Consider the following 26,149-nt stretch of genomic DNA (forward strand, 5'->3'; position numbering starts at 1 on the left):
TCTGGCAAAAAGCTGTGCAGTATCTCTCATGAAGGTTTGAGTTCAGTTAATGATTTTCCACAGAATTTAAAGGAGCAGCTAGATCCTTTACTTCATTGTCATGAGCTGACCCAGTAACTTATTTATATTCAGTATAACTTCAAAAAACACCAAGCATTTCAGCCTGCAATCTTAGGAACCTCTGGCTAACTGCTGCTTCAGGCAAGCATGTACCTATTTCTTCAACTGCTGCAGACAGAACAAGGTCAAAAGGAAAACTCCAGCAAACATTAAAGGAGGGTTAGTGAGTGGATCATCAATTTACTGGCACTTTCATAATTGGAAAAGGTTTCTAGATTTCTGAAAGGCCCAAATTACAGTGTAAGTCTGTTTATTTATGCTCACTGTAGTATAAACTGTCTATGAAGTCCATTTTACATAAAATACATCACTTACAGTTTTAAAAGCAGTTTATCACAGTTATGCAAGGTTATGTTTGTGTAAATGAAGTCATAGTGATCCTGGTGGCAGACAAACACAGAGAAATACAGAAATAAACTAATTAGTCTTAAAAATTAAAGTGCAGAATATGTACATTGCTACTGAACAGAAACAGGACATTCTGCTGTAAATCCAAACTGTTTCATCCAGTATGGGGCATGGAGAAGAAATAGCCTGGAAGTTATTTAAAAATGTGGAAAGCTTGCAGCAGCTTGTGTTGAAAGCATTGAGGTTTGAAGTTAATGTTCACCTGACCAGAGTGAGCCTTCTCACTGCTTTGCTCTCATCTTGCCAGTAGAGGGAGAAAAGAAAAGGGTACATCAAGGCCGCCTTGATGACAGTTCTTGTACACAGGTCTCCTCTGGTCCATTCAGATACATCTGGATATTTAAGAGAACAATATTAAAAGGGCTCAGGGAAACAGGATATAGAAAGGAGAAAATGCATGAGGTACGGAGTTGTTTGTCTTACCTTCAGAAGATCAGATGATGGTATATCTGCTGGAGTAGGATTTCCACATTTCTCTTGATATTCTTGAATTAGGGCAGTTGCATCATCAATGCTGTAGGAGACAAAATCTGTGAAGTTAAGCTTTCTAAAGAAGCCAATAATGTAGAATACATATATGTACTGAAGTAGAAGAATCAGGTATGACTTCCAGGTTTTTAGTCAGACGTGTACTAGCCATGACAAGCCTAGTATTTAACCTGTGGCTGTTAATAAACCAAATATCTACCAGAATTTAAATTATTACTCAGTGGTTCCTGTCCCATTTTGACTGCAGGATAATTGGTAACTTGCAATCCTGAGTATTTGGGGTCTGAAAGAAAAGTTTGCAGCTGTGTGCAATGAGCCCAGGTGCTGTGAGTCACTGATCCCGATTGAGAACCGCCCTGCAGCAGGCTCAGTGGCAAGAACCCGTGTTTTATGTAAGTGGAACAGAAGAGGTGCTGCCTTCTCTTGAAGATCTTAGTGGCAAAACTATTAGCTCCCAAGTTGAGGCAGTTCATTTCTTTTTCCAGTATTCTTACTGCTAAAGCTGTGACAGCACGATGCCACAACACTGAATTCATCTGAAGGTAAGTTGAAACATTTGGTTTTTTTTCACTCAGGTTACTTCTATTTTTACTGTATTTTCTCTGCTTGCCAGTCTATGCTCAACAAGCTCTTACTTTGGCTTTAATGACACTAAAACTTTTCTTCTAAACATGCAAAGCAGTGAGGTGGGCTTTTTAGTTTGTTATTTAACTTTGCAATACTTTAAAAAAAATCTTGGAGAAGTACTCCTTCTATCTTACAACCTTCTAAGTATAACCTTGGTAACTTCAAATAGGAGAAAATAAAGGAGGGATTCAGTTTCTCTAAGTGCTAGCAGTTGTGTGTCACTTGTTTTATAACTTACCAGTTCTTTTTGGCAAAATACTCCACCAGTTCTTTTGTTCGGTGAGTCTTTATCAGTTGTTGCTTCAGCAGTGGAAAATACTTGGTTTTCAGAAATTTTTCATACAGCTTCTTATTTATGATACTGTCCAAAACCAAAGATCTAATCTGGAGATTTAGTGAAGTAAAAGAATTCATACTTTAAACAGAAGTTTTACTGTTGAGTGAAAAGAGCTAAGAGTCTTCTTACAGGGTTGTAGACTAGAACTCTTTTTATTCTTCTTATTGTTTTTATATCTTTTTTAAGTGCTGTGACATATCAGATTTTATGAGAGTAATCTCAGATTCAGACAGGGCAATGAGTGAAGAAAATTGCCCTCAGGAAGGGAGCCCATGGCAAGACAAAGCAGAGTTTTCATAAGCCCCTTGGCCTTTTAGCTTTTAACATCTAGTCAGAGAAAGTAGTTACTGGTACAATCAATGCTGCCCTAAAACTGGGTTATAATAGGCCATAAACCAACACAGTGTATGTGCATTCAAGAAGATTTTTGGTTGCAACCACAGTAATAGTAATTCAAAACTCCCCATAAATGTTGCTGTATTTTAGAAGAGTCCACGGGAACAGGTTGTGGAGGCTTCAAGCCTGGAAATGTTCAAAGTCAGGTTGGATGGCTGTCCCTGCCCATGGCAGAGGTTTGGAACTAGATGATCTTTAAGGTCCTTTCCAACTCAAACCGTTTTACAACTCTGTGTCAACTAATGCTTGGCAACATTGCAGTGGGAAAAACCCTTTGTGTACATTTAGTTATGATAAGAGCCTCTTAAGTCAAAGGCAAGTGAAGTAAGCTTTACTTACCCGAGAAGCAAATGCCACTACTTCTCCAGCATTCATGTGTTCATCTATTTGTTGCAACACAGTTTCTGTGTTACATGTTGATAAGAAACCCTTGTGGAAAAAAAAAATCACAAAACATTAATATTCTGTGGATGATTAAGGTAGAAACTATCCCTTCAGAGCAAGTATTTGATCTGTACAGGAACAATTAATGTTTTGAAATTCTAGACACAAACATGAAATTATCAAACCAGCATCTCTGCAGTTTGACTGAAAGAATGTTATTCATTGCTTTGATTTTTTTCTTTTGACTCATTACCAGCAGATTAAATCTCTTACACTAATGTTTAATTTGGGAAAATCTTTCTAATCTTAACTTTAATGATTAGAAGTCTTAAGAAATTAAGATGCCTTTACTAGTGCCAGTTTGTTCATAACAAATACAGGGTTTTTTTAGGTTCTTTTTCATGGGTTTTATGGGTGGGATACATTGAATTATCCTCAAGTCCATTAAAAACAAAGTTGTATGATGAAGCTGCTGAAGATGACTTGAAGCTAGCTGGTTTTGCTTTCAAAACTGCTAAACCGAACCAAAAGGAAGTTTTCACATAATTCCTTACAGAAGGACAAATTCAGAGCAAATTTGTCACAAATGCTGAGCCTTCTGGGTGGGAAATGCTGAGTAGTTGTAGTGACTATTTAAATAAGCTGGAATCACAGCTTACCATCTTTCACAGTTTCTGATGAAGAAAACACGCACAAAGACATTTCCCTTGCACAGACAGAACACAACATTTACTATTTACCTGAATCTGCTGCTCCCGCTTCTCAGACTGAGGAATCAGCAAGAGGCACCCCAAAGCAAATGCTGGAAGGTCCAGCTGTGCATATTGTTTAGCTATGCCAATGACATCCAAGTCAGCCAGAACAGGACACCTTCAGAAGATTAGGAATGAAGTTCTCAACTATGATATGTATAAATGGATGGCTTAGGTCTGTCAACTTAGTTCTGTCTGGAGACTTCTAAGCTAGACAGAACAATACATATTTTTACTCATTTTCAGAAATGGCCAAGCTAGGCAAGTTGAAGCTTCAGAGGATATGATTGTCTAGTTTGAAAAAAGAACAATTCCAACTTATTTCCAAACTCCCAAGGCCCCATGAGGGAACTTTTAGCCAACTCCCCAGAGTAACACTTTGGTACATATGTATATGCACAGTAGTGTAGGCATGTTCTTCAGCTGGATCTCTTTCCAGTATTAGTTCTAACTTTTGGTTCAAATCAGGCTCTCTGAGCTCCAGTTCTTCTCTTGAACAAGTCAGAGCATTATGGTGAATAAAATAATGAATTACTGTGCTTTTTCATCTTGTAAAGGCAATGCAAAGCCGTTTTATGTACAGAATGTTTTGGAGCATTAATAGCTTAGGTTAACAACATTTATAGACGTACAGCTATTAGATTTTTGTCAGATCAGATTTATTCTTTGTAGGAAAATTCATTTTTTTTATCTTATGCTCTGTGTTAATATTTTAGGAAATGTGCTATGTTTTGGGCTAAGAAAGGTATTAATTGGATTTTTAGGCCTGACTGTGAATGTGAGGACAAGAAGAGATATCCCTCATGGGGGCAACAACTGGGCAGATAAACTGGTTTTCAGCAGTCTGTGCTGCTGATTCAGATTCCCAGTGCAGTTTAAACAGCCAAGATACCAAGTTACAGTCAACAGTCTGTGGATAGTCACAGCATTTTTTTGGGAGGGTTTGTGCCCTGATCCTGTGCTTTCCACAACAGGCATATGGTTCTTTCTCATGTCTCAGGTTCCCCAGTTTTCAGAGCTCCTTTGCATGTTGCAGGGCAGGCCATTGGATGAGAAATTACAAGCAGGTATGCCCACTGAAACTAACAGAAATGTGGGATATGCTATCTACTTACTTGAGCAGAATCACAAAACACTCGCAACATTCCTCTAGCTGTTTAGGACTTGGTGGACACATAGCTAAGAAATAAAGAAAACTCAATGAAGTAAATATGCAGCCAAGTTCCTACAACAAGCATGATAGCTAATAACAACCTCACCTGTGAGAAACGGTGACAGAACTACACTTCGCCAAGCTCGACTGAAGTTGGGAATCTGTTGAGAGCAAAGTTTGGAAGAATTGGCAGATACAGTTGTAAACACTGACATCCTGACTCTAAGTGGAAGAAGCCTGTCAATTTTCTGTTCTTTTGATCATGGATCAGTTACTTCCTAATACTGCTTATCTCATAGTCTCAGATTTATTTAGCTGTATTTTCACTGATGGCAAAATTATTCTGTCCCACTTTACAGAACTTTCCAAGCAAGTGCTTAATGAAGGAAGCCCAAATACAAAATATGCCATTTCAGTGCTTAACAATGGTACTCATCTGCATATTGCATTGTGAAAAATAACCATTCAAAAAATAATCTCTTCATAGCATAGCTGGTGGCTGTTCACACACACAAATAGGATGTTAAATTCCTGTTAAATGAAGAAAAAGATTAGGAGTCAGGGAATATTCGCTTACCTCCCATAATGAATGGATCCCAGTGATTGCTGTCAATACTTTTCTTAGGTACTGAATCTGAAAAGAGATATTTTATTTAAAATGCTACAGTGTTTTTGAGGATTTGGCAATAATCTACAGAACTGTATCATGATGCTTGTCTTGTCTGCAGGATGAGAGCTTAACAGTTCTCCAAGGTATCTCTGTTTCTTTGTGGGGAACAGCTGATACATATGCAACTCTGATTTATAGTTTGGTAAATTAAACTATCACAAGCAGTGGCTGCATCTGTTGTCTCAATAAATACTCCAGGTAGTCTTAATACAATTGGTGCTGAAAACTTTATGACCCCATCTTCTTTGCTAGTAGTACCTAAATCTCACTGAATTAAAACTTGCTTTGCTACCTGCCTCCTGATAAAACCACATTGCCAAGTACATCTGTTACCTCCTTAGGCTATAGTAATGTTACATCGAGTTTGACAATCAGAGGTAATTAAGGTTCTGAAGAATAAAAATCAGGATGACTATCATCATAAACACATTTTTAGTGGTAATATTTTTGTGTGTGTACATATGTATGTACATGCACAGTTTTTGCATCTATGGGTATATGTTTGCACACAAATGTGCAGCTTATGCTGTAAAATTACAACTAAATGAGGAATTAATTTATTATCATTGGATTTACTCTTGCTATCTGAAGGACTTTGTACCTTTAAAAAAAAAAGGGCAATTTCAGATCAAAATTCTCCAGCAGTACTTCTAAAACACAGATTCCTCAAAGCTTCATCAGCTTGGTATTTAAGAGCCCAATGCACCCGCATAAACTATTACTAACTGTTCCCAGTAAGCTTGTAGTTTATCTATCCCATTCCTTAGAAGTCAGTGGATTAAAAAATAACAAAACCTTTTTCTCCTCTCACTGCAGAAATTTGTGGTTAAAAATTCCTTACCATATTGAAACCAAGGAGTTTCTGTAGTAGGCCATTCCACAGCTGGGAATCATACACTTTGTATTCTAGACTGAGTTCTGTCACCAGTCTAACAGCCTATAGAAGAGGAAGGACATACTGGATTTTAATATACATTCATGATCTCCAGACCTTTACTTCTTGCCAGTGTAATGTTAGATTTTTACAGCATTACTGGGACCTTTAACTCCTGAAAAGCTACCACCAAGCCACTTTCAAAACGTTTACATGTGTGAGGATAATTAAACCCCAAACCTCCACCTATCTATGTGTGATAGCACTTTATTTTCTAATCATAGGAAGGCAAAAACTCTTTTTATCTGTCATTTTTAAATTTTAGAGTAGGATGTGTGTATTTTGACCAAGGGAGAGATCATTTCCAATTGATGGCTATAAATCAGAAGTATTACTGTTGAAGCCTTAATAGAATAGTATCCATTTCTGTCATATATCACTGCCTACCTGGAAATCTTATGTACCTGCCTTTGCTTCAGTGTTAAGTTAGGTATTTACAAAACATACTTGGTAACACAAAATAATCTTGCTTCTCAGCCAAGAGCAGAGGGTACACAAAGGTGGGCAAATACTAGGGAATAATTATGTGATGGGAAGCGGTCAGCACATCAACAGGGTGGTTTTTCAGTCCCTCTGATAAAAGAGAACCTTTGGGGCAACTGCATATTGGCTGCATTTTAAAATATAATTATGAGTAACATATCCTGAGTAGTGTTTGAACAGGACAGAATATGTAAGTTCCTGTTTAGAAATGGACATGCTCTGTAGTAAGGTGCACATTTCACACGAGGTGTAACAAGCAAACAAAAATTATGAAGGAATTAAAAACCATACTGTGGGTTCATGGCTGTGATTCTTCCATAGCCCTTTAATCATTCCTTCCTTAGGACTTTTATGAAATGATTCATAAGTATATGGAATATTCAAGATTTCAAACTCTGCCAGATAAACACAGCATTTGAGAAAATACCTGTAAAAAAAAGAAATTGCCCCCAAACCCAGGAGTTAATGTTATTTACAATGATTATTATATGATTATCTCACTTAATCAAACTCAGGATAATATTGGAAAAGTGTTCTTCTGTTGCTTTAGACAAAAAAAAAGGAAGGAAAAATAGACTGTACTTGTACTTATGAAGGAGATCTTAATGAAGTAAAAATCTTTCTGGTAATTGCTTAGGGAAACTTCATTCACCTGAACAACAAATGACTTGGATCATCTGTATCTTGGATTGTACACCAAGATATAGAGGGGATGTTTAGATATGGTTCTCCATATATATCTTCCCAATGGCTGTAAAACATCATTATTAAGGAATACCTTAAAGAAACTTCATCTTACTTTACTTTCTCAATGGGTTTCTTGAAGAGTGATTCCACAGTGCTGGTATCTGCCAGATAAAGCAGACACTTCAGTGCTCTGCATCTGTGAGCAAATGTCAGCTGAGTGACACCAATTGGCTAAAGGGGGTAAAAAACAACATAGGGAAAAGTCATGACAGCTGACTGAACAGCTAGAAAGAGAATTATATACAGTAGGATCCTTTCTAAGATTTTTCTTATTGATTGGAAATAGATGCTAAGTAACAGACTGGTTCACAGCTTTTATACTAACCAGTTGAAGTATATGTCAGTGTCAAATGACACTGCTAAATAAGATGGCTTTCTAGGTTTAAGACTATTGATGCAGAAAAGAGAAATACTTGTGATACTGTACATCACAAATACATCCCTGGAGGTGTTCAAGAGGGGATTGGATGTGGCACTTGGTGCCATGGTCTAGTAGTCATGAGGTCATGAGTGACAGGTTGGCCTCGATGATCTTTGAGGTCTTTTCCAACCTTGTTGATTCTATGATTTAGGAAGTGTGAAAGACTGAAGGTTAAGGCTCTACTAAAATAATGTTACCACTCTGCTTTAATTCCACTTGAAGTGAGTCAATTACACCATCTTAAGAAACATTCTAGAAAATGCCTAGTGAAGTTACTTTCACGTAATATTAGCAAGATATTAAAAAAACCCCAGAGATCAAGGGCTGCTTTTGACAGTCTATAGCAAATCTCAATGAACACCACAATTTTACTCCAAAACTGGTGGAAACAGATCATACAGATATATAAATTATCCAAAACAGATGCAGAGGCTTTAGGTTGCAACCCAGTTCAGCAGACAACACTGGATTTTAATCAGAGGTAAAAAGTAGCAAGCTAAAACAACAATTTAGAAACTTACAGATGTGGCAGATGTTGTAATTGCAAAAAGCATTCTTGAACTATAATCCATTGGGCGGGACTGAAGGAGATAGATAACTCTGCAAAAATACACTTGTTTCAATACAAGTTCAGCACAGCTGCTGAAATACATCAATATTTATTCACATGTAAATATATTTCACTGTCTCAAGAAAGGGTTAAGGATAAGAGATTCCATGCCTACAAACCCTCCCCAAATAGCTACTCTTCTGCACTTGCATGCATTTGTAACTTATTGCAAATGGCATTTTGTTGCATAAATAAGTATTTGATGACTCAAAACTGATGTCACCAGAAAAATAAAAATGAGTTGTGACTCACACACTGTTCAGTTTCTTAAAAAGGCCAGATGTAGTTAAGCTTGCAAATTAACAGCAACTCACTATATCATATATAAGGCAACAGACATACCTTCGGAGTTCTTCATCTTCCTGTACATCTCCAAAGGCTTCTTGATTTTTCTTTTAAAAAGACATAAAAATCTAGCTGTGAGAGTTTTCTAAATTGCTTGGATAAACAGCTAGATCATACACTTGCTCAAACCCTGTCTTAAGAGCTGGGCTAATACAGCCAAGGAGAGGAATCCTGTTTTTATCAGTCCTTTCTTTATTTAACTGTATGCTTGGCAGTCAAAACCCCTCCTCAGCCTGCTAAGTGGTATTTTGAAGTACAGGCACTGCCTGCTCATTGCCCTTTCTTCCCCAGCTGGCAATTAACTCTCTGTTAGCTAAGCTGCAACAGGAGAGGATAAATTCTCTTTCTGATTCTAGAATCAGTGTTTGGTGAGGCTAATCTATTTACAACTCCTTTAGGCTGGCTACACAACCTTACCATAGTACCAAAGATAAGACTTTAATCTCTCTACAGAGAGAAGGGAAAGCATTTCAAATCATTTTCACTAGAGACAAAGGTGTGCAACAATGTTAGAAAGGTACTGAAATTGTTAGTGGTCTGAATTCTGATGCACCTTAAATAGATTAATGAGCACTAAAGGCAAATTGTGCAAATTAACCTTCATGTTTTGAAAAACTGATAAAAATATACACATGTAATGGAATTGCCCATTTTCTCCAAACCTTAAGCTCCAGTGATGACTTACTTCTGAGGGCAGTGTAGTTGGACACAGCCATTTTTCCAGCAGTTTATCCCAAATTTTGTTCATGTCCAGATTGTTAATGTCTGCTATCTCCTTAGCTGCCATATGGATATCTACATAAATAGGTAGAGGCAGTGGATTACAAAGTGGTATTACCTCATTCAGAACTTCCTTTTGCTGGGTGATGGATACTCACCCGGATAATCTCTGCCAGTTGGGTTTTGGATTCTTTGGTCTATACTGGGGTGTTCATAGAGTAAAAGGATAAGATTTGCTGGTTTCCCGATAGACTTCAAATGCTCTCCAGTGTTCAGGTTGTGCGTTATCAGAACATTCTCTGTTGCTGAACGCTTGTACTGCATATATAGTTTCTTCTGTAGGACTTCTGCTTTTCCATGTGAATCATCCTTGAGCAAAACATCACCGTTTTATAGAAGATAATAGAGAAAAATTAATCATTTCATACTCTGAAGCAGTGAACTGGGTAGCAAGACCTGTTCTTCAGATGGGTCCCCATACTTGTAACCACAGGTATTTTTCCTGTAAGCAGACAATATTAACCATGCTGCTCTTGCAAGCAGACATATGTTGAAAAAAACATTTGTAAACAAAGGTATGTTGTGAAAAGACAAAATAAAATATGCACCATGTGTACATTATATAAAATTAAGATATTTTGAAGTAAAACTGAGAGGGGGGAAAAAAAGATTTAATCTTAAAGCTTGGCTGCTAGAGTTACAGTTTATTTTTGGCATAAGTTATTTACAGACATGACTAAGTATAAAAGAACTATTTAGTGTTCATTGTGTCCCTACTCCATAACAAATTTGATATTTATAAGCAAGTTGGAGATTATTATTCACCTTTTCCCATCAATCATGGAAAAATGAGCCCAAGAATCAAGAGAAAGCAGACCTTCTTTATAGATACAAGTACAAATTGCTAAAGAATCTTGGAACTCAAAGCAAAAGTTAATAATGCTATTAATCTAACAGCTGGAATAAATCCCAGCACAGCAGCAAGAAAAGTGCATACAGCACAAGAAAGAGCAAATTATTCTTCCTTAAAACTGTTTATTTTTTTGTCCAGCCTCCAAGGAGAGTAAGCCTGACTTTTTTGCTAGGTTGTGAACAGGAGAATGTTACTGGACAGAGGATTTTTCTTACAGTTACTTCCCCAGAAGAAAGTACTTCCTATATCAGGGTTAATTAAGGTACACTTTGCACACCACTATCCAAAAGACAAAACCCTAACATAAGTACCTCACTATAAACCAACAGTCTTGCAAGCAGTTTACCATTACCTTAGGTGTAGTATTCTTTAGCCATTTCTCAGCTAGATAGAGGCAGAATTTCAGTGCCTGAATCTGGTCAGGGCCTGTTTTAAATGAAAAAAGAAGGAAGTTGAGAGGGAATATACAGGAAATAAACTAAGTTTTCATTAATTCTTTATACAGTATATCCATTTCATTTCAAAGAATTAACAAAAGAAAAATAATTTAGAAGCTTTTAAGAAAGCTCTTGTGGCTAGAAAGAAAGCCAGTAGCTATTTGGATTCTAATAACAGAGAAGCTAGCTTAGATTTATCTGAAATAGTTGCTTTTGCTAGAAAACTTAAGATGGTATGAACAGGCAAGACAGCATGGCTTAAAAACAGAGACAAAGCACTTTAGAACAACAGCCATTTTGTAACACAGCATCACTACTAATCTACTGCTCAAAATTGGATGTAGGAAGGAAATGCATTATTATCATTCTCAAACTTCTCCAAGTTTTATCTGAGAATACTGAACAAATGTTTGGTCACAGGCTACTTTTATTTTCCCAAACCTATTCTCTTTCTTCCATTTCTTCACTCCTCAAATCAACACATACCTGTTGGAAATTCTTGGGCAATCTTGTGAGCAATAGCTACAGCCCACTGTGGATTCACTATTGACAGCAGGTATGACTGAATTGTCTGCAGTGTTTTTGTTGTTTCCTTGTTAATAACTGATGCATACCCAGCATTTCTCATTTCAAAGATTTTTGGCTTCACTTTCTTTTCAAAGACATGTCGAGCTGCAGACATGTATAAGGTATCCAGTGAAACCTAGAAAAACCATTGAAGTAGATCAAGAGATGTTAGAAGATCTCTAGTGAGACCCAAATGATGCAAAAGAAAGAACAAAAGCTCTTTTTTAATGTGTGTGAAGAAAATAATAATTTTGAAATTAATTCTTTCAAAATGCTACTTTACCTTCATTAGCTTGGAAATCAACAGAAGTGTTGGGAAGGTTTCCTCACTGAGCTCTGCAGCTGAAAGGAAAAAGACAGCTGCCTATGATAGTGTCACAGTCCACCTGCAGTTTTCCCATATCAGACTAAGCACTTCCAGTTTATTGTCCTAGGAGGACATGATGAGAGAGTTGGGATTGTTCAGCCTGGAGAAGAGAAAGCTCCAGGGATACCTTACAGCTGCATTTTAAAATTTGAAGGGGACCTACAGGAAGGCTGGAGAGGGACTGTTTAGAAGGGAATAGAGCAATAGGATGAAGGGCAATGGTTTGAGACTAGAGCAGAGTAGATATAGTTTGGACTTTAGGAGTAAGTTCAGCACAATAAAGGCGTTGAAATATGGGAACAAGTTGCCCAAAGATGTGGTATGTGGCTGAGGCTCCATCCCTAGCAACATTCAAGGTGAAACTTGATGGGGCCCTGAGCAACCTCAGCTAGATGGAAATGTCCCTGCTCATTGCAGGGTAAGTTGGACAAGATGATCTTTAAGGGTCTCTTCCAACCCAAGGCATTCTGAGATTGTTAAATGCAGACTTCCACTGGGAGTGAAAGACTATAATCTTAACTACCCGCACTGGTGTGGAAAGTAGGATACATGGATTAGTTTGGTCTTTGAGAGGCCCTAAGAAAAGAATTTGAGGGCAGAATTCTTCATTGCATATAAATCTTAACTCCACTGAAAGCCAGTTACCTCAGCAGTAGCAGTTTGGGTGCACAAGTGCTTTCGGAGCTACTCAGGAGGAAAAATGCATTAATAAAGAAATACAAGTATTATAAAATATACACTGCAGAACTTTAAAGATCACAGCAGAGAAAGATCCATATATTTAGCCATTCAAAATACTGAACTTACATATAATGTTCCAGAAACACTGTGAAGTTCTGAAGAATATCAGATGAAAGGGCAGTCTGGTTTGAGCAGCTGGGGATAAGGGAATCACATGCTCTAAAACATACTGGTGTTCTAGGTCCACAGGTGGAGAAATCCTCTTGTAAGACTCCAGATGTTTGAGGAGGCTCAAAGCCTGGAGTGCGGGGAGGGAACAAGTTTTTAAAAACAAAACAAAACCAAAAAAATCAACAAGAGTCCTTTATTTCCCCCCATCTTCACAGTAATCATGCCTTAGTCCTGGAGGCTTATGTTTTTTTGGTAAAGTTGGTACATATCTATAGTTTTTATCCCTGCTATGAGCCATTGCTGAAAAACTGAGAGATCACTATTTCCCGAATGCTATTTTCAGAATGAGAACTGTGCAGAGAGGCAACAGTGTCAACAGACTCTTGAAAAGATAAACTAATAAACAGACAAAACAATACAGTTGCCAACAGCAACATACTTAGCCATACCTGACTCAGCTGAATACTGATGTTCTTTTCATTAGTATTTTGTACCACTTTCAGCACGATTTCAATAGTTTCATAGTCATAAGGATCAAGCTGTTAAAACAAATTCATTTTGTAAGATCTTAAATGATTTGTCTTAGAAAAACTTACTACTGAGTTATCTTTTTCCTTTTTAACACCAACTATATTGACATAACACTGAAGAAACAGTATAAGCATTGTTACATACTGCTCTAAAACAAAAGATTTCCACACACACAGTCCTAAATCCTAAGAAAACTGCCAGGAAAGGCCAAACATGAAGTGAGGAAAGGGGGGGGGGGGAAAGCCCTCAAAATAAAAACCATGCTCCACTCCTCCATCCCCCAGAAAAAACACAAGAATACAACCAAATAGGAAAACCCCAAGGTAGTTTTCTTTGCCCCTAGCTACTTTTAATGTGGCACTTTAAAACATTTCCAGTGTGCTGTGATAATTAGAAATGACTTTGTTGTTGTTGATTGTGTTCTGTTTGGTTATTAAGGGAAGTTTGGAAGAAAGCCTATACCTGTCTTTAAAGAAAATGAGATGTGTTGGTCTATTTTTTCCCCCACTTGTTTTTTCCCCCTACAGATGTAGAAAATTGAGTATTATTTTATGGGTCTTTTAGCAACCCTTTTCCAATTCCTGTGGAATTACTAATCTGTCATTTGAGTGACATTTGAGACTAGATGCATACTTCAAGGATTTCTTTTGGGGTTTTTTTGCTTGTTTTGGTGTGTTGGTTTTGTTTGGTTTGCCTTTTTATTGCTTTTACCTTGTACAATATCCCACTGAGGCTGGAGACCAGGTCTTTAGTGCTTTTCAGCAGAGGAATTATTTCTAGTGCTCTAGCTAGCAGTGTGGAATGAGGTTGCCTCTTGCTGCATTCTGCAGAGTCATCTTCAACATGATTTGTATTAGCATTCTGGAGAAGAAGTGTTTCAATGCAAAGCTGCAGTGCGGCATCACTGTCCAGCATGAAGGTACTAGAAGAGGACAGAACATTATTTTCTCTGTGACCTTTGGTGGTGTTAGGGTGATTATTTCCTTATGAATAAATACACCAAGTACCAGTACTGTGATTAATCATTTAAAAAACCTCAAGACAACTTACATATTACATTAAACATGATCTATTTAAACTAAACTAGATTTCAGTAGGCACTTTTATTGTTACATCAACAATTATATACACTTTGATTTGCTTTAATTATTACCTGCAGTAATTCAGTATGAGATCTGTGTCTACTTTTGGGTTTTGTACCAGGGTTTTTATGAGTTCCTTCTTCCTTATGGATGGTTGTCTGAATACAGTCTCAAAAGAAATCTACAGATAAATAAACATTTTATTATCTTCCCAAAGAAATATTTTAGACAATATCAAGACTAGTTCCTTATATAACTGTTAGAGCTTGGTCCTGAGGAGGCTACAAAGATGCTCAGAGGAGCAACTCTGCTATGAGGACAGGCTGAGAGTTGGGGTTGTTATGCCTGGAGGAGAGAATGCTGCAGGGAGACCTTAAAGTAGCTTTCTGGTATGTGAAGGGAGCTACAGGAGAGCTGGAGAGGGGCTTTGTTTTACAAAGGCATGGAGTGACAGAACAAGGGGTGATGGCTTCAAACTAGAAGGAGCTTGATTTTGACATTGGGAAGAAATTCTGCCCCAGGAGGGTGGTGTGTCACTGGAACAGATTGCCCAGAGAAGCTGCAGAGGTTCCAAGTTTGGAAGTGTTCAAAGGCAGGTTAGATAGAGATTTGAGCAACTTGGTCTAGTAGGAGGTGCTTCTGCCCATGGCAGTGGGGTTGGAATTAGATGATCTTTAAGATCCCTTCCAACCGAAATCATTCCATGATTCTATATAGTTAATGTTTTAGGTTTTCTTTACTTTCAATCTGGGCACCTCTAGAGCAGGGAAAAGAAGCAGATTTGCTGATTATGCCCTGTGCCAAACAATATTTAAACACCTAAAAATTCTTGTATAGCATTCTCAGTTATAGAATTTCTCAATTCTAAAGTTTATTTAAGCAGATTGAAAAATGAAAATACCTCCCTGCCATCTTCCCTTACATTTGAATGGGAATTTTGCCTAAAAATCACAGTACATGTCAGAATATGTTGATATTTCAGTTCATAGATCAATCAAACTTACACCAAATTTAGCAAGCTGGATACCCCATTCTGCATCAGCAACCAGTTCTTGGAATTTCTTTTTTTCTCCTTCTTCCCCACATTGGTTAGCTAGCTGTGCTCCAACTAGAGCTACTGCCTGAAAGAAGTGAGAAGGGGAGTAAATACAAGAAATAACATGAAAATTTGGAATCCTAAGGTCTAAATCCCTAGAGGAACTTAAAAGACATCATAAATGGTCACATAACTGTGTAAAATTAAAACTAACCTGACAGAAGGTAGTATCAGGATCACTGCAGCTCCTGAGCTGGCAGTTCAAAGGAACTTATAAAACTGAGTTTCTTTCTCAGAAGTATTTTGTTAGTGTAGTATGAGTGAAACTAATACAAAAAGTATTTTTAGACATCATCTTTTCTTCACATTTACGTCGCTCTCCCTCCCCATGGCTTTGTTTTGCTTTACTTTATATGTTCCTTTTATATTTTCATAGATGTTTTAATTAATATTTTAATATTTAAAATATTGAAACATTCATTAAATTATTCCTTTCTTGACAACTGCTGTCAGAGAACAATTTCTCTGAGCTGTAAACAATTTCAAGATTAGAATAAGTCATAATGAGATAGCCTAATGCTTGGACTTGGATCACACTCTTTAGAGCACCTGCCTATACACAGTTTTACACTGTGATTGAAGGAAGCAGCTTCTCTCAGTGGCACACTAAATGAGGGACATGTTCAAACAGCTATACCCTTAATAATGGCAAATATTTGCACTTCCATATGATACTGCTGATATATTTGTTGAAAGAAACTCTTTAACATTCTCCATTTAATGAAGAAATCCATTGCCTTGTGACATTACCAAAATTTTTCTGTAGTTTTGCCATGTATTGTTTATGACATCCCACAGCTTATTGAACACATCTTCCTTGGGCAAAACTGTGCAATATCCCAGCGCCAGGTTCTGATCTATGAGGCGACAGTTGAACACCTATGTTTTAAGAGTGGAAAAAAGAACGAGTTAAAAAATGTAGGCATTTACTTTAACAGATCTCTTTGTATAACATATGAAAAGTATGCTGTAATTTAGAGGTGTGTTGGGCCTTGAAGTTAGAGGGGAAAAAAAAGAGTAAAAATGGATTTAGTTTTTTAGAAGTGAAAATGTAACTATACTGAAGCCAGCCTAAACTCATTTGCTGTTTTGGAGATAGCTGTTTTTAAACACCCCCTCAACTAGAAGTTTACAAGTCTAAAATGAAACAAAGACTGAAAATCTTCAACTAATGTGTGATCAAAGCCATGGTCTGCAAGAGGCTCAAATACCCCAGGGCTGCCAGCTCAAAGGCAGTTCAGAAACACAAGCTCCAGCTGTGGTGGAATTGAGACATGTGGCTGTGGAAACTTGTCCCTTCCCACTACTGCAATACTGTCAGTACTTCAGCTCTGTGGTTTTCCAAAGTGTGTGATTTTTCACAAACATGTGGGGTTTATGACCTCTGGCCATGTGGCAAGTTAAGAATGTGCTTTTACAATAAGATGGGTAGCCCCCATCTGGATAGAGCAGAAGAAAGGGGGCTCACTCTTCAGAGCATTCTTACCTTGTGTAGCAAGGTCAGGATAGTGGTCATAATTACTGAAGCACATTTCTTTTGCATATCAAGGAGAAAGGCTTTGCTTTCAGCTAGTGTACTGCTGTCATGTAGCTGTTATTTAACAAAAAAAAGCACACAGTTAAAAATAACCTCTGAGCCTTTAACTTCTCCTGTCATTTATAGCACAATAGGAGGTATTACAGTAATTGTATTCTCACAGTTAATTAAGGTCTTATAAAGATCACTTCTAGGCAGAAAAAGGATTTCTGTTTCCAGTTGCCTTTGAGCTGAGAATTATTTCTGGAATATTCTATTTGGAACTTTTCCCATACTAACCAGTGAAAAAACTATGTGAAAGGATGTTACATGGTTATTAACGTTCATTTTATTCCTAGCCTCTCTGTAGGGACTAGAAGTTTAGTTCTGAACATACTTTGCAAAGAGAGAGAGGATCATGAAGAATAGGGAAGAAACTATCACCTCCTTTCACAAAATGACTCAACATCTGCCCAAGTGGTAGTGATTTTTAAAAGGTCATGGTGATAGCCTTTCCCATACCTGTCAAATTCTTACATAAAACACTCTAAACTTGTTAATAGTTGGCATAGTTCTTAGATTTTTTCTCCAGTATCAGCCTAGCCATACCTGTTCACTCAGGGACAAATTCATTTTGTTTGTTACACCATGCTGAAGGCAGGATCCAAAGGAATAGACCGTTACCCGGAAAGCTAACTCACACTGACTGCACTCCATCAGATTCTGTAGCATTGCACAGATGGGAGTTTTGGCTGGCAGCAGATGGCTATAGCCTGTGATGTATTTAAAACAAACAAACAAACACACACCAAAACAAACCCCCAGAAAATAATTAGTACATTTCTTTAAGCACACTGGTTTGGAAATTAGAGCAGTTTTCCTTTTTCTCCTTTGAATTTATGACACAAGATCATCTTCAGTTCTCTTTGTAACCATAAGTTTTCAGGGCTTCTCATTTAATTTAGATTCATTTTAGTTCAAAACCCAGAGGTTGGTCATCTAGGAAACCCTCTAGATGCTAGGTCTCAGTGGTAGAGCTTCTGTACTGAAGTACAGGCTTGAAACCACATGGTTGAATGGCAGCAATTACCACCTGAACTGGTGTTTTCTGTGCTGAACCAAGCTGTTTCCCTAGAGTAGGGCTTTGAGTGGAACATCTATGCACCAACTTAAAACTGTGAGTTAGTCTTGCTTGTGTAGGTTTAACTTATGCCTGCTGTTTTCTAGTGGTTTGGTTTTAGCATGGTGAATATGCCATCACTATACCTTTATTAAATGCGCAGTGTGCCAGGCTTGTAGAGTCCAAAGGATACAGCTTGTTCTCTGCAAGACAGACCAAATAGACATCACCAGTGTGCCAACATCTCAACAACATTGTGAAGCCTGGGAACTACCTTAAAAATGCTATACTTCAGGGACAGGACATAAAATAAAACACATGAACTCTGTGAGTCAAGACTGGTATTTTTAAGTGCTTAATCAGAAGTTTTTCCAGGAGGGAATATCTTTTTAACTGTGCAAAGGAATACAAACCAACAGGTTTCAGTAAGTACTTTGTGTGTAAATCTTTGTCCTGATGAGATGGCCAACAAACACTTCACCCGTGAAGGTACTAAATCTATTCAAATTAAAGCAGCTTATCCTTTTAAGGTAGATTTAGCACTGTGCAACAGGATTTGCAATTAAGATGCTTTTTAATACACCAATGACAGATTAAAAAAGAAAACATTTACCTCAAGAGATACTGAAAATAACTAATTCTAAAATATTCAGTGCTTCTTTCAGAAAGCTGGAAGTGTCTTTTTTCAGCACTTACAACATGGGAGTGCCCATAATACTTGAAATTTTCATAAAGTAGTGTGTATCTACAATGGTATATGATAAAATGACAATAATTTTACAATAAGCTGAAATTCATCTTGATAAAATACTGTCTCCATTAGTGGCTACCAGAAGCTGTCTAGAGAAGATCACAAGAACAGGGCAAGTTTATAGTAACACTTCCCCAGAGTATTCTCTATGTCATTCTGATTCTTCCTGAACCAGAACCAAAAAACACCAAAGTCCTCTTTACATTCTACATCCCTCCAATGGGTATTTAATCCATGAGTTTGTCTAACTGAAGTTTCTGAGGTGGTAACTTCCACATGTGCTAAATTATTGTTCCTAGTCATAAATCAATATGAAATACAGCTTTGATATTGACACAGTATTCAAGAAAGTGAGTTTACCACAAACAGGCAGAAGAGAAGAAATAGTTTCATATGCAACTGGAAGAGCTATGTCTGGATCAAGAACTATTCCATCTTCATTAAAGAAGTCATCATAAGTCCACTCTTCATAAGGATCTTTATCTCCTCCTAAAGATGATGTCTGGAAAGAACGTTGTCAAAAGTACACACAATCAAAAGAACAGCTAAGAAGTCTGCTAAATAAGTGTGGCAAGAGTTTCCAGTTTTTCAGGAAAGAACATGGTTTTCTATTTAAAAATGGATTTTACTACACTATGTTTTGTTAATGGGCAGTAGTATTAAACAAATTTCCTGCTTAGGAGTGGCCACATTTCCCTTTAATGTTGCAGTTACTTAGCTGTACAGTCAAAATGCATTCTTTATTAATTTAACGAAGGCTTTTATAAACATTCTTGGCCAAATATTATCAACATTTTTCAAACAGATCATCTCTCAGAAAAATAACATTCAGTGCATAAAAATGCTTGCCTGGCCACTTCCATCTATTCCACTCAAACTGTAAGAGCCCTTTCATTTCGAGTACTCTGAAGCACTGCTTGAGCTGAACAAAAAACAAAGCTGCTATTCAGGAACTTGATCCTTCTTAAAGTTTTACAGAACTCTTGGCAGTGTCTTCATGTAATGTGTTGAAAAAAATCAAACCCTCCCTGCCATATTTTATCTAAAGGAGAAAAAAAAAAAGAAAAGAAAAGGCTTTTTTAAGGGCAGCTGCCTGTGCTCTCTAGCAGTTCTGGCAGCAGCCATTCAATAAAATCATGAATATTGTCAGTCACATTAGCTGGATTTATTATACTGAAGTGTAGGTGGAGAATGCTGCTTGTTTGTGCCCTAGCTGCACTGCTTTTAGTTCTCAGATCAGTTTACTCCTTATGCTGAAACACAGACTCAGGAAAATGTTCATTTGCAGAGCTGTGTGTGGGTTTTCTTTCTTTGTTTGTTTTAAACAAGCTGATTAAACAGTGCTGGAAAATGGAGAAGTGTGTACACACTCAACACTATTCAATCAAGTCATGACATGTTTTAAAAAAAAAAAAAAAGGCATAAAATACCTTTGCTGTAAATCCACAGTTTTCTATTTGGCACTGGCTGTAAATTTCCTTGGCAACCAAAGTATATTTACACAGTTCCAGAGAATCTAATAGTAAATCTGTAAAAAATATTAAGATCATGAGCACGTTATGAATGGAAGGTTCATTTGCCCTATTAAAGGAAACAAGTTTTTGCAGCCCCTCTTTCTACAGAGTCATAGAAATTCATTTTGGTTTCATGTATAGCAAATATAGCTGGGAATATTGGATTCCCAACATGAACAGGAATAAATGATAATAGTAATTACCTGGACTACAAACAGTAGCTGCTTGGCAAGCCATTTCATAGATCACTGCTGGAAGATTCATATCATTGGGAGAGATCATTGAAATATCAGTTCCCAACATGTGACAAAGCCTTTGACATGCTGAAAACAGCAGCTTCCCTGTTTCTTCATTACAGTAATTTTCATAGAATTTCCTATTTAAAAAAAAGGTTAAAAAAGCTTAGTCCTTAGGGCTTTTACTTAAGGCTACATTATGTTCTAGCTATTTAATTCTCTTCTGCTTATTTCATAAAATTATTTTTGGTTGAAAGAGATATTTAAGATCATCAAGTCTAACCATTAACCTGGTACTGGCAGGTCACCACTAAACCATGTCCCTCAGTGCCACACATCTCCATGGCTATTAAAACCCTCCAGGCATGGGAACTCCACCACTGCCCTGGGCAGCCAAGTCCAGGACTTAACAACCCTTTTGGGGAAGACTTTTTTTCCCCCCTTATGTCCAACTGACACCTCCCATGGGGCAACTGGAGGCTTTTGTTGCTTGGGAGAAGAGACTGACCTTCTCCTGGCTCCAGCCTCATTTCAGACAGCTGTAGAGACTGTTTCTCCTAAGCCTCCTTTTCTCCAGGCTGAACAATCTCCGTTCAGCTGCTCCTCACAAAAATCATGCTCTAATATGCACATTTGTTGGTAACTGGAAAAGATGTTACTTCTTACTTCAGTACGGCAAACAAGCAATATATGCATATTTAGGGGAAAAAACCTACACCAAACCCCCTTTTCCTTTCTCTACGTCTAATCACTTCTATGAAGTATCAGAAATAGTACAGAAAAGCCCATTTAAAGTTGTCATCTTAAAAAGCTCTGCAATTTCACCTGCATATTTCTACAGCATCTTCAACCTTTCCAGCATCCAGTGCTCTCAAGGCCAGCTGTTCTCCCAGTTCTTGCTCTGACCTTTGCAGGAGCAAAGCCAGTTTGTACAACCTTGACTCAGTAGGATGTTTTTTGGGTTTACCATCTTCTGAATTACAGTTCATTGTCTGAACTTTAGACTTGGACTGAGATCTGGCAGTTTCATAAGCTTGTATGTGATTCTGAAGAAGCCTAGACAGCAGCGAAGGATTCCTAAACTCTTCAACTGAAAGAAAGATATCAAAATCTTCCTGCAACGAAAAATTAATATGGTTTATATTCATGCAACTTCCTTAAAAATGTTGAGAAGTCTTTGCATTAGAATGGTTTTATTTCCTATTTCATTCCCAGAGGAATGCTTTCACTACAAAGACTTTTCTAGTATCTACTAATTACTGATTTGTGTAATAAATTAGAGAATTTTGCTATGCAGCAGGTAATCCCCCTGTGGGATACTGCCTGCTTAAAGGATGTATTAAATAGTTTAGGTTTACAAACCATAATAAAATCTTAATAAAATATTACAGTTCTCTATTATGAAATCTTTGAAGTGTTAGCAATTCAGACTTTTAGGAGTGTCTAATTTTTTTTTTGGTTTAAAGAGGCAATTGAGTTCCAGTAATTGGGAACTTTTCCAGGCACTATTTAAATTGCTAGATTAGCCTTAGAATTTTTCTGAAGTCAATAATAAAAACAACCTTTCCACAGAAAGTCTAAATACAATTAATTTTCAATATCATTCATGCTATAAGAACAATGGGGGTAACTACAGTCAATCAACAGTGGTTTGAAACCAGGAAGATACCTACCTGCAGTGTAGCAAGTGTTTCAAACATTTTTAGGTTTGCTTCACATTCATCTTTCTTCAGAGGATTGTCTGTTGGAGGAGAAAAATGATTACTTCCTGACTTCACATACAAACCAAATATACAATGTTTAAGTTGCAGCTTACCTTTCTGAATGCTGAACAGGAATTTGAGGATTTCCACCAGTATCTTAGTCATAAACATTTGTGTTTTGTGCTGCAGAAAAGGAAGAGGTTAATTTTTTGTTTTGTCATCTTCAGCAATAATTATCAAGTCTAAGATACAACCAGTTGAAAAGCAAGAGAACAAAAGCTTATTGTAAACATGAATCCTTTATAGAAACAGCAAATATTTTATATCTGGAAAATGTATCTACTCCACACAGTCTGTTAGCTTTCACAGCAGTTATGTAAATATCCACCCTTCTTGTTTTGTTCCTCCTCCCCTTCCCCAGAATAACTCTCTAAAACAACCATTTACAGAAATTTGCAGCAGCTGTGAGACAGTAGTGTGTATTGTCAACTGTGAAGCTTCAACCCACTTTGGTGCATGGCAAAGCAACATCTGCAATTTTTAAGTAGGCATTTTCCAAGCAACTAAATACACAGGACTGGAGATATAATGCAGCAGGATTATCAATTATTAATCAAATTCAGAGAGTCATGCCACTATGTGGCAATGCCTTTAAAATGACACATATAATATACAGAATAAACTCTAGTTAGAGGAAGAGTCAAGTGGTTAGCTAGTCCAACCTCTTGCTCAAAGCCAGACCAGCTCTTCGACTCTTTTTGCTGACATGGTTTTTACTCTTGCATCCCCTACCTTTTTTAAGGATCTTTGTAAGAATAGTATTTAGAATAACTTGTGTACACACTTTACAATGTGAAGTGACTTCCTACCTCTTCAGAATTATCTGCTTTGTTCTGCAATACCAGTGTTCCCCACACAGTCAATCTCTCTGCAACCTTCTCAGCTTCAGCAAGGGGCAAAGATTTTAATAAAGTCAGAGATTCTTCTCCCTGAAAAGAGCAGCGTGGGAGGGGTGGGAAGAAGAAGGAAAAAAAACCAGGAAAGCAGAAATAATGAAAAAGGCATTTGCTTTTGGGAAAAATAAGCTAAGTATTTGCTGTTATAAAATGGCTGCATCTTGGCCACTGGGTAAGATGAATCTTCTGCTGATGAACTCCAAATCTCTTTATAAAATATTTACCATGACATGAGTTCCTTAAACTCCCTGAACAGTTTTTACTCAGTCTATGAGGCTTTAAGTAAAAATCTTTGTCCTTACTCACTAAGGGTTGTTACAGGCAAATTAAAATGTGATTTTGTTCATTGTCAATTATGCAACATTAAAAAAAAAAAAAAAAATCAGGAATACCATGTGCTAATAAGGCAGAACAGATGTTAACAAGAAAAACAGTTTTGCAGGGGAATTAATTTGATTTCCTTAATCAAAAAACCTCCTTCAGGTTAAAGAGATTCCAATAACACAAGCAAGGACAAACACAGGGTATAAAGGAAATCAAAGCTCCTATAATGTAGTAAATAAAGTTAAATGTTTCTAATTAGAATATCAATGTAATTTAAAGGTAACCAGGTTTTTTGCTAAACTGGGACTTGAAATTAACTTGGAATAAAGCTTCTTACTAGTAGTTAAACATTCAAGACTTTATATTGCAAGACAAACATTCAGGTGCTGTCACATCTAAAGGGGAAGAGTCTGTAGTCAGAGGAAAGCATTTCTCTGAAGACTCTTTTTTGTTGGCAAGAAAGCAACTTGCCCCAAACCAACTCTAGCAAAAACAGCATGTGAAAATATGTAGAACTTTCAATTCATAACTTGTGTATCATGGGTCATAATTGTCATCATTTTTTGTCACAAGTGAAGGATGGTTCATGATGTTTAAACCTCTGAAAAAGGTCTCATTTTTCAATGTTTATGCAGTTGAGTGTACAATTAGTTGAAATACAGTAAGAAAGAGTTGTATGAAAACTTTGTATAAGATTTCAGCAAGTAGTGCAACTTGCCCCTGCTTTTGTAAGTAGGCTTCAGTGTCTTTAAATTCTGACATGAAGTAGTTTAGTACCCTTTCTCTGTCAATGAGGTCTATTATCCTCAGAAAGTAGACTTCCACAGTGGGCAACATATATGCTGCTACAATTTTCAATGCATCCTCCAAAGATGTAGGGGTGTCTTGTTTAAGAATGTATTTCACTAGCCTCTGTAAGAAAAAAACAGATAGGGACTTTAGTTTGTTGATGCATAGGATAACAAAGGAACCAATTTATAGATGCTGCTTCTGGATTGTAATTGTACAGCTCATAACAGGAAAGCTTCCTAGAAGTTAAAAATTTCTGTCTAGAGAAAACCTGACTAAAGCACAACTGGGAGAAGATTGGTCTCGGGAAAGGGAATTATCCTAGGAACTCTCAAAATTCAGGGGACTCATCTATGTCCAAAGAATGGCAAGGAACTTTCCCAGAGATACTTAATTTTTCTCACTAATAAAGGGGAGATGTCACAGAAACAATATATATTAAAAAAATCTCCAGGTCTTATTCACTGTAACTTGAGGAGAAATCAGATCAGAAATTCTGAGAGGACTTAGCCTTGCTTTTTGTTACTCTCCTCTTTTCTTTTCTTTCCAACCCCCGTAAAGAAAACGCTCTATCAACACTGTGCTAATTAGATTGGGCTAAAACAATTTGCTTAATTATTAAAAAGAGTGAGCTTCCAGGCAAAAAATGTGTCCCAACAGGATAAGACAAACCAGTGAGTGGAAGCTACTAGTTGCTATCATTTTGTGAAGTCTAATACCCTATGAAAGCACATGCAGGTAAAGTGTAGGGATTTTTGTTTAATAGAAGTAAGAGTAATGCTGATCACTCACCATTATCATCTGATTGTCCTTTAAAAGATTAGTATCTCTTATCCCATAGGCTCGCAAAAGCTTCTTCATCTCCATCAGTCGGTAACTTTCCTGCAGTAACTTCACCCTATGGGCAAACCAGGCTATTACCAATTTATTTGGTACCTAGAGCTAAGTGATTTAGACATCATACTCCATCAGATACACTGTATTTCCTCTCCACCTCCCCCAAACAGAATTCTAACTCAAAGTATACACAAAACTTAGGTGTGGATGTTCCCTTACTTGACATGATTCATTTCCAAATGCTGTTTTACCAGCTGCTCCACTGCTGCACTCCATGGTACCGTAGCACCATGCATTATCTCAAGAACTGCATCAAATTTCACCTATAAAAGAAAGATAAAGAGCTTAACTTTTCAAAATAAGTTACAAGGTACTCTCTTGAGGCATTGTTCATGTGTGATGGATTCATTTAAGCAAGAATTTTATTTCCTGACCCAATCCTCACTTGCATAAAGAGGCACCTTTTTTTATGATAAAGAATGTATGATGGATTAGAAAATGCATATAGTAAAATTTATGACACTGTAGAGCTTGAATTTCTTACATATTTTACCTGTGATGACATCAAAACTAAAATCAAAGTCAAGCAAATAGTGTCACAAAGGAGATAAAAAGACAGTATACTATTTGTTCCTCGCCATACCACTCAAGTAAAGAAGTACTCCTATGATTAAGTGAAATGGTTCATTCTGAATTAATGTTTTGGAGCCACTTGACACCTGCTTTGTAAAACATACTTACATCTGTATCAGAGATACAGCCAATGACAGCTATTGCCTTTGCCTCCCATGCAGTTTCAAATACTGAGGTAGACCATGTCCGACAACGTTCTAGCAAATCCTGTATATTTGGATAAAGATTATTAAGATATTTTAATTCAGAAAAGAAGAAATATCTTATAGGCAAAGAATACAAGGGTTTTTTGACACTAAGAGACAGTTTTGGCTATCTGCCCTTGTATC

At 37.1% G+C, this 26,149-nt stretch overlaps 1 protein-coding gene across 2 annotated transcripts in view; it reads right to left on the bottom strand.

Moving 5' to 3' along the window:
• Positions 1-92: 92 nt before the first annotated feature.
• The window catches only part of KNTC1 (kinetochore associated 1), a 39,452-nt gene continuing 13,395 nt past the window's right edge, over positions 93-26,149 (bottom strand). For both annotated transcript variants that reach the window (XM_068163423.1, XM_068163424.1), the window contains 38 exons: positions 25,929-26,027; positions 25,407-25,510; positions 25,143-25,248; positions 24,339-24,473; positions 23,151-23,270; positions 22,395-22,464; positions 22,252-22,319; positions 21,404-21,693; positions 20,546-20,718; positions 20,259-20,356; positions 19,189-19,330; positions 18,224-18,280; positions 17,567-17,730; positions 16,928-17,032; positions 16,192-16,320; positions 15,350-15,466; positions 14,417-14,526; positions 13,975-14,185; positions 13,182-13,271; positions 12,688-12,859; positions 11,797-11,855; positions 11,433-11,649; positions 10,862-10,935; positions 9,755-9,965; positions 9,562-9,671; positions 8,874-8,923; positions 8,443-8,521; positions 7,553-7,671; positions 7,045-7,180; positions 6,178-6,273; positions 5,244-5,300; positions 4,773-4,827; positions 4,629-4,692; positions 3,502-3,631; positions 2,717-2,806; positions 1,883-2,028; positions 952-1,042; positions 93-860 (listed from right to left, as the gene is read on the bottom strand). In XM_068163423.1, the coding sequence (XP_068019524.1) occupies positions 801-860; positions 952-1,042; positions 1,883-2,028; positions 2,717-2,806; positions 3,502-3,631; positions 4,629-4,692; positions 4,773-4,827; positions 5,244-5,300; positions 6,178-6,273; positions 7,045-7,180; positions 7,553-7,671; positions 8,443-8,521; positions 8,874-8,923; positions 9,562-9,671; positions 9,755-9,965; positions 10,862-10,935; positions 11,433-11,649; positions 11,797-11,855; positions 12,688-12,859; positions 13,182-13,271; positions 13,975-14,185; positions 14,417-14,526; positions 15,350-15,466; positions 16,192-16,320; positions 16,928-17,032; positions 17,567-17,730; positions 18,224-18,280; positions 19,189-19,330; positions 20,259-20,356; positions 20,546-20,718; positions 21,404-21,693; positions 22,252-22,319; positions 22,395-22,464; positions 23,151-23,270; positions 24,339-24,473; positions 25,143-25,248; positions 25,407-25,510; positions 25,929-26,027 (4,404 nt within the window). In that variant the 3' untranslated portion in view covers positions 93-800. The remainder of the gene's footprint in view (positions 861-951; positions 1,043-1,882; positions 2,029-2,716; positions 2,807-3,501; positions 3,632-4,628; positions 4,693-4,772; positions 4,828-5,243; positions 5,301-6,177; positions 6,274-7,044; positions 7,181-7,552; positions 7,672-8,442; positions 8,522-8,873; positions 8,924-9,561; positions 9,672-9,754; positions 9,966-10,861; positions 10,936-11,432; positions 11,650-11,796; positions 11,856-12,687; positions 12,860-13,181; positions 13,272-13,974; positions 14,186-14,416; positions 14,527-15,349; positions 15,467-16,191; positions 16,321-16,927; positions 17,033-17,566; positions 17,731-18,223; positions 18,281-19,188; positions 19,331-20,258; positions 20,357-20,545; positions 20,719-21,403; positions 21,694-22,251; positions 22,320-22,394; positions 22,465-23,150; positions 23,271-24,338; positions 24,474-25,142; positions 25,249-25,406; positions 25,511-25,928; positions 26,028-26,149) is intronic.

The sequence above is a fragment of the Melanerpes formicivorus genome, unplaced genomic scaffold (genome assembly GCF_026170545.1).
Source record: "Melanerpes formicivorus ecotype bairdi unplaced genomic scaffold, bMelFor1.0.p_v2 SCAF_72, whole genome shotgun sequence".
Taxonomy (NCBI): Eukaryota; Metazoa; Chordata; class Aves; order Piciformes; family Picidae; genus Melanerpes; species Melanerpes formicivorus.